The 10,779-nt window shown below is 45.5% G+C and overlaps 1 protein-coding gene across 11 annotated transcripts in view; it reads left to right on the plus strand.

The window, feature by feature from the left end:
- Positions 1–10,779, plus strand: part of ppp1r13ba (protein phosphatase 1, regulatory subunit 13Ba) — a 53,538-nt gene that overhangs the window by 23,397 nt on the left and 19,362 nt on the right. For 10 of the 11 annotated variants that reach the window (XM_048227342.1, XM_048227335.1, XM_048227341.1 and 7 more), the window contains one exon: positions 9,355–9,456. In XM_048227342.1, coding sequence (XP_048083299.1) covers positions 9,355–9,456 — 102 coding nt within the window. Of the gene's footprint in view, positions 1–3,794; positions 4,353–9,354; positions 9,457–10,779 lie in introns of those variants that run through there. The other variant, XM_048227345.1, reaches the window with a different exon arrangement.

Here is a 10,779-nt window from a genome sequence, read left to right on the forward strand (position 1 = left end):
GCACCCTTAAAAGAAATCCAAGTGTGCACCTGTTCCCAGATGTTTTTTCTTCCTTTTCTAGGGAGTGTCTCACGCTCTCATTGTGAACACATCTGGAACCGTTTAAAAACATCATCCCACTATTTGCTTTGAGTGTTCAGGTCAGTTCAGTTAACTTCATTGTCCCAAAGGGAAACTTGTCTCGCGGTCAGGTACATAAATAGCACAAGATACACAAAGACACAAAATGGGGTAAAAGACACAGGTTAATATAAGTTAAGAAGGTTAAGAAAGAAAGAAAGAAAGAAACTGTCTCAATCTATGTTTCTGACAGATGGTCATCAGAATAGTTTATGTGCAATAAAGCAAAATTGTGCAAATTTAGCAGGCGTATTGCACTAGGAATAAAAGAGTTTTTTGTCCTATTGGACTTATCAAATGGGACTCTTAGTCTCCGGCCTGAGGGAAGAGCTTCAAATGAACAGTGAAGGGGATGATTTTTACAGTGTAGTCCAACAACAGGAGCCTGGGAGTGAACACCTGCAATACTATATTATTACCTTGGCCTTGGGCTTGTGTTTCTGGTTCAGTTTGTTTGTCTACCTTATCTGTAAGCAGGATAACTCAAAAAACTTGGTGGAAAGGTGTAGCATGGGCCAAAAAAAAGAACCCATTGAAATGTTGGTGTGGATCTGACTCACAAGACATCTCCTCAAATTTAGTTTCACTTCCTCTGGGAGTCCTGAAAGCCCTTCTAGTTTGTATTGTGTGGATGATCTGAAAAAACAATTATGTTATATTAGCTAATGTGGGCCAATTTCAACAAGCAAAATGTATTGTATATTTTTGGTAGGGTATTTAATATGTCTCATGGAGCTGATTGTTTATCCTTACTTACTACCTCATCTTTAAATGGCTTGACTCTTAAACTTGTGATGAAATGATCATTTTTCAAAACAACTTCACCTCACTCATAGAGATCACATGGGGTCAAAAGGCTTGCTCAGTCTTCCAATTTCTTAAGAGCATGTTTTTCTTCTCCGTCTCCCAGTAATTCTCGCTTGTGACAAGAGTCATAGCCATTATAATGATTATAGTGCTTCAGTGCAATCTCCCACAGCCATCCTATACCATGGAGCATGTCTTTGTGCTCTTATGGATGTGAATCCAGGCAGCACAGAGGGTCAGACACCCCCACAAAGGTGTCTTGCTCCAGATATACCACCAAATACTGCGAGTTCGTCTCTGCGTTATTTTGCCTTCTCACAGAGATGATCCCACCACATGACAGACACAGTTGTCAATGTTCTTTCAACGTTAGCAGACGTCTGTCGGCGTGTCCTTAGTCATAAGACATAGCTCATGCTTATACTCGATGACACATACCAACCCCCAACCCCCTCCCATCACACACACACACACACACACACACACACACACACACACACACACACACACACACACACACCTATCCGTCTGGCCGAGGGCTTGGAGGAATTATGCCCTCTCTAAACACATCTGTCACTGCGCCGAGCGGCCATCCAGACCTCTCTTAGCAGAGTCTTAGCCTTATCGAGCTGTTTACACAACTGCGAGCGTTTAAGCAGCCCAGGCAGCTGGGTCCGGGTGTGGGCCCTGAAAGGCATCGGGCAGGTCGGAGGCCGTGTTGTTGTGGAAAGTGATGGAGAGTTCTGACACGCCTATTTTTACAAATGGGAGTGGGGGTGTTGGACGTGGAGGAGGACGAGGAGGAGGACGAGGAGGAGGACGAGGAGGACAAGGAAGAGTGCTTTGGGCTTGTGCGCTAATCCTCATGTATGACACGACGGTGCTAGCATTCCCGCCAGCCCTCTCATTCTGTCTCTCACCTCACTCCCCTCCTCCCTGGACCAGTGCCGGGCGTTCTCCTAATGACCTCGCTGGTGTTTTGACACGAGAGCTGCCGGCCTCTTGCTTTCTCCTGTGGGCCTCCGCCTCTTTACATTCCAGCGAGTATTAGCTTAATGGGTGCAGAACTATTATGTTACGTTAATTTAGCACCCTCTGAAGGAAAAGCACTTTGTGTTGTGAATGTCCTCACAAATTCTGTTTATTCAAAAACCTAAGTGATTGTTAAAGCTAAATCAGATCAGAAGCTTAAGAAGCTTTATATGCACATAGAAAGCATAGCAAGCAATTTATTTACATATGTAAATAAAACCACAGACCACCAGAAAAAAGACCAAGAAACCCAACACATGGTAGGCCTATTTAATTGGGCCTCTCACTTGGGTGGCTTAAAGTGAATTAATACCATATGATCTTGATCATATCACATATCTTGGCCTACATACTAGGCTGTACAGTAAGGTAAAGGGCACTGGATTCATTTATATCCCATCTGTCTGTCTGTGTGTGTGTGTGTGTGTGTGTGTGTGTATGTGTGTGTGTGTGTGTGTCTGTGTGTGTGTGTGTGTGTGTGTGTCTGTGTGTCTGTGTGTGTGTGTGTGTGTGTGTGTGTCTTTGTGTGTGTGTGTGTCTGTGTGTGTGTGTGTGTGTGTGTGTGTGTTTGTGTGTGTGTGTGTGTGTGTGTGTATGTGTGTGTGTTTGTGTCTCTGTGTGTGTGCACTTTAAATTGGTAACTCAAGAGCTCCTTGTGCCCTGAGAGGCTTATGCGTTCCGAATAATCAACATTAAGGAAAAATAATGAGACCTCTAACGAGTGAGGGCTCTCAAGGTTAGGTCATATCCATTGGACCACACACCTTGCCTTAAATAGTAGACGCAAGGTCATCTTGTCTTCCTTTTATGGTATACTACTACTGGTCCATAACATAGGCCTGTACCACTCAAAGAAGCTTAGCTATTGTGCGGATCACAGCAGTCTTTTTCTGGAGAGAAAAATGACAGATTAAGGGATTCCTGAACATGCAGCGGTGGACAGTTGGTGTCTTTGGGCTATCTGACTGGATAAGTCGAGGATGACTAATTGTAGTCAGGGGACTGAGTCTGTGATGTCAGCCATGAAATTCCCTTACAAGCAAAGACATCACATGTCAGTAATGATTGAGTGGACCTCCTCACATGCACTAAACACGTAAAATGACTAAAAATGAGCAGGCCTTTCCTTTCATTTCAGCTGACTAAAAGAGCGTGGACATAGGTCACTGTATTAAGTGATTTTAGTGCCCATATCTTCAGTATGATGACTGTGTAAAAGTCTGCCATAGGGCCTACAACATGGAGACCAAATGTCAAATGTTTTTGGAGGGGCAGGAAATGCCTGGAGTGGTATGAATATGGTATGAATTGGATGTTTTAATATGTAGTCCAAGAGAACATTGCAAGTGTGCTGTCAATCAATATTTAGTGTCAGTGGCTCTCCACTTCCAGTTGAGAGGAAAATCGATTTGTTTCATTTAAAGAGACAGGTTCGTTAATCGACTTAGATATGTTCTCTGTGAGGTTTACGGAGCCTCAGCCCGGTGGAAATATGCAACGCCAAGCATTACTGTATTCTTGGTCTTAGATCACCTCCCATGTTGTAACGTGGAAATAGTGTAGTAGGCTATAGCATTGCGTGGTAGGCTACTACGTTGCGTTTTACATATAGTGAATGAAAAATAAATAATCGTAAACTGTGACTGAGCAACCCCTGCGTCTGTAGTGTCCGCTGCTGGCTACCTGTCCGTGGGACAGCTGTGGCGCAGCGCTGACGGGCCGACAGAGAGACACCGGGGTGGGAGGGGATGTGCTGCAGTCCTGCTCTCAACACTGGCAGTGAGGGAGGGAGGGAGAGAGAGAGAACGAGTGGGGTTGAAGAACTGCTGGCACGTCAAAATTCAGACAAAACCACTCAGGGGAAAAAGAACTTACGCAGTTGCGAAGTTAAACACCGACATGCAGGATTCACGATAAGGTCCCATGATGAAGGATACATGTTTGTGTAAGCGCAAATCGCTTCTTTCGCGAGTGAATTATGCTACAGGGGTGCTTCTTAAGCTTTCGATTTAGCGTAGTTTCAGAATGATTTAATCGAAAATATCAACAAACGCCCGTTCATAAATTAGACATGACTGAATTATCGCTGTTAAAGTCGGCCAGGTCTATTCGTTGCTCGTAAGCTTCTTGCGGGACTCCGAGGAATAACAAACTGCGGTCTGCAAACTACAGCAGGACGGACAATCCCATTGGGCAGCGAGCGTGAAAGTGCTTAAGCCATTCGCTTATAAACGCATTGTGCCGATGTTTTCTGAGTGAGACAGGCGAAATTGTTTTGAAAAAAAAAAAAAATGGAATGGAACCATGTCGAGGCTGTGCAGGAATTCACAGCTGAAGGACAATGCAGCAAAATTAAAGTCCGCTCATGCAGAATCACCTGGGATTCACACCAGGTAACCCGGACCTTCTAAACAAAATTACATACTCTCCTGAATTCAGCATGCTGCCGTAATGCAGGCTGCTACTGCATGGCACGTTGAGTCTGCAATACATTCATGCATGGCTGTGTCTGTAAAAACATTTAATTTGATTGATGACTACAGATTAAATGCCAAAAGTCATGTCAACGATATGTAAATGTCAGTGTTACAGTGTCGTTAACCGTAGGTGTTACCCTAACAGTAAGCAGCTTAATAGGCTGAGGTTAACAGGTGGGTCTAATAAGCTCATTATGCATGGAGATATTATGCCCTCTCATCATCTGTTGTATCACAGATTTTAGGAGAATTTGTGTATGAGTGAGTGAGAGAGAGAGCCAGAGAGAGAGAGAGAGTGTGTGTGTGTGTGTGTGTGTATCAGTGTCCTCATGTACAAGTGTGTGTGTGTGTGTGTCCTCGTGTACATGTGTGTGTGTGTGTGTGTGTGTGTGTGTGTGTGTGTGTGTGTGTGTGTGTGTGCAAGTGTGTTGAGTGGCACATCTGTATATGTACTGCCTGATTCATCCTGTGGTTGGTACTCTATTGTAGATGTCTGCATAAGGTGCAGCTCCATCTCTAGAGAGCTTCATTATGGGTTTCTGTTTGTTTATCTGGGCCTGTCGATGTGTTGGCATTTTGCCTCGTTTGTCTATATCTAGTGTATGCTTTTGAAGTGAGTACACACCTTGCAGATTTGTCAGAAGTCCCGAAGGAGCCGCGGTTAAAAGCATGCTGAAAGCACCCAGTAAGCACGATGGACTATCATGGTTGGACTGTCCCTACGCCAGATCAGATTTATGCCCTCTCCATTTTAGTGTTACTTTAGTTGCACAAATGAACTTGACCCTGACCACCAATGATATGGCATAGGAGAAATGTGGCATTTTTTCTACCTCTACCCCCCCCCACACACACACACACACACCACACACACAAAAACACACACACACACACACACACACACACACAAAAACACAGATACACACACAAATGTTTTTTATTGTTGATCTGGAATAGATCTGGGACACTCTCCTATTGTCTCCCATCTCCTGAGTAATCTGAGTAAAGAAGCAAATGTGGATTATGAGGAAATGGGAATTTCTTTCTGGCCATATAACAATCTGAATGGCTGATGAGATGGAAATAAAATTAGCTGCAGGCAGCTAGAGACCCACCCAAGTGTGAGAGTGTGTATGAGGTGTGTGTGTGTGTAGGGTAGGTGTGTGTGTGTAGCAGTGTGGTCATAAAAGAGAGAGGGAGAACAATGCAAGTAAAACATTCAGAAGGATGAACCTTGTGAGGGTAGCTCCTCTTACTGTTTCTAGAGATGTAATATAATCTAGAGATAATAATGACAATAGGAAAGCTTCCTTGATTATTAGCTTATAAAATAATATCTGTTCATCATAAACCATGTCCTCACCACAGACACACACACACACATACACACACACAGACGAACGCACACACTCATGTACGTTTGTCTTTCTCCTTGCAGATAAACTAGTGAGGAGGACGTAGACTGTAAAAAAGATTCTGAAAGAAAATTGAGATTGAGAAACCGACGTACAAAAAAATAAGACAAGAATGAAAGAGCCCTCAGTGTGGCTGGTCTGTGTCTTATCTGTCATGGTGGTCCGCAGTGGCGGACGGCTCGTATTGCGCAGCTGAATGAGCCTCTCTCTGCTCACTTAGTCCCCTCGGCCAGCCCCCCACGTCAAAATGAGTCACCAGGTGTTCGCCTCCTCATGCTTATACAACCCCCAGGACTGACCCCCAGGACTGACCCCTTTTCCTGCTGCGGCAGGACTCCTCTGGAAGACTTCCTGTTTTTACCTTAAGCAGGCCCACGCTGCCATTGGTTACGGCGAGGTGGGTCACTCACTGACCCCCTGGAAAGTAAAGAAAGAATAAAAGAGAGAAAGGGGCGAAAAAGGGAGGATGGAAGTATAAAGGATAAAGGTTTCTTTTTTTCTGAAGGAGTCAAGCCTGACGACAGAAATAGAAAGAGACTATTATGGGATGAGTCAGGGCCTTGAGGGGCACAAGGTTCAGGTTTACTTTCCAGCAGAGGTGTTCTCTGAAACCAGGTCAGGACCCGATTGGTAGGGGGGGGAGGCTTCTCCCTCCTCTCCGTGTGAAGCTGGGTAGAGCTCCAGTGCATGCTGATCCACAAGAAGACCAGGGATTTTTCACGGCTCTGGGAATCTTTTTTCTCACAGAGAAAGAGAGAGAAAATGTGTGTGTGTGTGTGTGTGTGTGTGTGTAGGGTAGGTGTGTGTGTGTAGCAGTGTGGTCATAAAAGAGAGAGGGAGAACAATGCAAGTAAAACATTCAGAAGGATGAACCTTGTGAGGGTAGCTCCTCTTACTGTTTCTAGAGATGTAATATAATCTAGAGATAATAATGACAATAGGAAAGCTTCCTTGATTATTAGCTTATAAAATAATATCTGTTCATCATAAACCATGTCCTCACCACAGACACACACACACACATACACACACACAGACGAACGCACACACTCATGTACGTTTGTCTTTCTCCTTGCAGATAAACTAGTGAGGAGGACGTAGACTGTAAAAAAGATTCTGAAAGAAAATTGAGATTGAGAAACCGACGTACAAAAAAATAAGACAAGAATGAAAGAGCCCTCAGTGTGGCTGGTCTGTGTCTTATCTGTCATGGTGGTCCGCAGTGGCGGACGGCTCGTATTGCGCAGCTGAATGAGCCTCTCTCTGCTCACTTAGTCCCCTCGGCCAGCCCCCCCACCGTCAAAATGAGTCACCAGGTGTTCGCCTCCTCCGCGCTTATACAACCCCCCAGGACTGACCCCCCAGGACTGACCCCTTTTCCTGCTGCGGCAGGACTCCTCTGGAAGACTTCCTGTTTTTACCTTAAGCAGGCCCACGCTGCCATTGGTTACGGCGAGGTGGGTCACTCACTGACCCCCTGGAAAGTAAAGAAAGAATAAAAGAGAGAAAGGGACGAAAGGGAGGATGAAGTATAAAGGATAAAGGTTTCTTTTTTTCTGAAGGAGTCAAGCCTGACGACAGAAATAGAAAGAGACTATTATGGGATGAGTCAGGGCCTTGAGGGGCACAAGGTTCAGGTTTACTTTCCAGCAGAGGTGTTCTCTGAAACCAGGTCAGGACCGGGTGGGGCGGGGAGGCTTCTCCTCTCCTCTCCGTGTGAAGCTGGGTAGAGCTCCAGTGCATGCTGATCCACAAGAAGACCAGGGATTTAGCTACGCTCTGGGAATCTTTTTCTCACAGAGAGAAAGAGAGAGAAAATGTGTGTGTGTGTGTGTGTGTGTGTGTAGGAGTGAATGTGTGGGAGTGTGAATAGGTGTTTGTGTGGGTGTGAATGTCTCTATGGTATGAATAAATGTGTGTGTGTGTGTGTGTGTGTGTGTGTGTGTGTGTGTGTGTGTGTGTGTGTGTGTGCATTTAAGCATGACATCAAGTGATCATTCGGAATCCCCAGCATCGGATAAGTGAGTGGAGTGAGTGTAACTGGCGTGTGGCGTGATGTGAGTGTGTGAGCGGACACAATGACAGGACGTGGTCCGGTGGCGGCCATCCTGTTGGCCACTCCAGGCATTTCCTGCCCCTCTGGTGATGACTGGCAATGTCTGACCCCTCTACTAGTGCACTCTAAACAAGCATGCAACTGTTTTTGTTAGCGTTGATGTTGTTGTTGACAGCTGTGTACAGTTAGGGATGTTTTTTGTTCAAATTCTGAACTCTGTAAACACCCCCAGTGAACTCAGTCGGTTTGCATTGACCAGGTCTTGTTTCTGCTGCATTCTAGTGTATGACAGATTCAACAGAGTCAGTCACGTTTATGAAAGATCTTTCTCTGGAGTACAGTGGTACCCTGTTGGTTTCTTGTTAATGCTCATCTGCAGGATGGCTTAGCCTAGTTTATGAAGGATGCTTTATGCATCCTTGTGTGTGTGTGTGTGTGTGTGTGTGTGTGTGTGTGTGTGTGTGTGTGTGTGTGTGTGTGTGTGTGTGTGTGTGTGTGAGGGTGGGGGTGGAAGAGGAAGTGAGGAAAATGAAAAAGGAAAAGCTAAAGATAAACCTGCTGCTGCCCTGCATGGAGGCCTAGTCCCTGCCTCCCCCTCACAGGGTTCCTGCATGGAGGCCTAGTCACTGCCTCCCCCTCACAGGGTTCCTGCATGGAGGCCTAGTCACTGCCTCCCCCTCACAGGGTTCCTGCATGGAGGCCTAGTCACCCTAGTCACTGCCTCCCCCTCACAGGGTTCCTGCATGGAGGCCTAGTCACTGCCCCCCTCACAGGGTTCCTGCATGGCTCTTTCCACAGTGGGGGTATTAACCAGTGTAGTTATGGCTCGGTGAGGAAAGGCCTCCTGTGGCTACTGCGTCTGATCATCAGGATAGCTCTGTTCGTGACATGACAGGCCCGGTGGTTTTGCCATGTATTATTAATGTGTTTTATTATTTATGGGACAGTGTCTCCCATGCTCCCCCCTAAGTGGGCCTGTCGTCAGATGACAGGTGTGTGTCTGTAGGAGGTGTATCCGCTCTATGATCTATATATTTTATATATGTGTGTGTGTGAGGATATGATTGTATGCATTTTGTCCCAGGAAGCACAAGTGTGGGAGGTGGTGAAAAGATATAATGCAACAAATTGTGTGTGTGTGTGTGTGTGTGTGTGTGTGTGTGTGTAAGTGTGTGTAAGTGTGGTTGAGTCTAGTTGATGTGTGTTTGTGTGTGTATGTGTGTGTCTGTCTGTGTGGTTGAGTGTAACTGATGTGTGTGTATGTGTGATTGTGTTTGTGTATATGTGGTTGAGTCTAACTGATGTGGGTGTTAATGTGTGTGCGTGTGTGTGTGTGAATGTGTGTGTATGTGTGGTTGAATCAAACTGATGTGTGTGATCATGTGTGTGTATATGTGGTTGAGTCTAACTGATGTCTAACTTAATGTGTGTGTGTGTCTGTTTGCAGGTGGGGAACCCTCGGGTGGAGCTGACACTGTCAGAGCTGCAGGAGATGGCATCGCGGCAGCAGCAGCAGATCGAGGCTCAGCAACAGATGCTTGTCGCCAAGGTAACCCTGACTTATTAATTTCTGGCGCATTTCTTAGTCTGTTTGTTCTCAGATCATCAATTGCATACTTGCATGCGGTGGCAGTGTGGGGGCAGTGGTAGCGTAATGGTTAAAGAGCTGGGCTAGCATAACCTGACTCTTGCCAGATGAATTTCGTTCTGCTTAGCTCTGCCTAGCTTCACTTACATCCATCTGGGACCTCTTCCGTTGAGAGTGATTTCAGCACGAGATTGTATGGTAGAGCCAATCAGGGCCTTGGGGCGGGAGTTTCATAGATGTGACATAAGCGTAGAAGTGACTGTGAGACTGTTATCAGCGTCACGGGTTGGCTTCGATGTGAGTGGTTGAAGTAGCACGTCAATAGATGACGGACAAGTGGCTTATCAATCATATGCAAAGCATTTTTTGATTAGGCCCAGCCTTCTGAAGCAACACTTCAATGGATTGATCCCAGATGGATGAGTGGAGCTAGGCGGAACGAAATTCATCTGGCGAGAGTCAGGTTAGGGCTAGCATGCAGTAGCCTGAAAAGTTCAATTCCCAAAGTTCAATGTGCCCTTGAGCAAGGCTCTTGGGGACAATAACACTGTAATATAATTGACGTATGTAAGTCGCTTCGGATGAAAGTGTCTGCTAAATTAAAGGTTGTATCAGCGATAGCAGGGATACGTCACTTCTGCTACTCCCTCCCCCTCCCTCCCGTGCAATTAAAACTCTCTAAACGCGCATCTCATCGGTTATTGGTTGAAACGCTTTATTTTGCCTTTGAGTGGGTTGCCAACCCTTGTTGGTAGCAATTGTTTTTGTGTACAGATCTCGGAGCCTAGGCTGCCTACAGAGATGCGTTTTTTTGACGGCCTGCTTATGAGGCAGACAGCTAGCGGATCGTTAGGAAAGATTAGATGAATGTGATCATTTATGTTTGGGCCTTTTTTGGGCATCAAAATCGCTGATACAACCTTTAATAAATGTGAATGAAGAAGGTTCACTATATCAGGATACTCATTGTATCATACCACAAAGCATGATATACAGCTTGATCATGTCTCATTCTCTAGAAATGTAAACTAGTCTTGCTTGCGTTGTCTATTGAAGTCTCAATCATTGTTGGCCATTGGAGCTTTGTTTGTTGTTGAGTGTATTTGCTAGCAAAGCCATTTTGAGTTGGATGCACTCCAGGCTTGCTTCATAAATCACTCTTACATGTCATATCGACCATGGCCACAACTACTCAGCTTGCAGGGCTACTATGGTTAGATTGTGTGTGTGTGTGTGTGTGTGTGTGTGTGTGTGTGTGTGTGTGTGTGTGTGTGTGTGTGTGTG

The sequence above is a fragment of the Alosa alosa genome, chromosome 19, assembly GCF_017589495.1.
Source record: "Alosa alosa isolate M-15738 ecotype Scorff River chromosome 19, AALO_Geno_1.1, whole genome shotgun sequence".
Lineage (NCBI taxonomy): Eukaryota > Metazoa > Chordata > Actinopteri > Clupeiformes > Clupeidae > Alosa > Alosa alosa.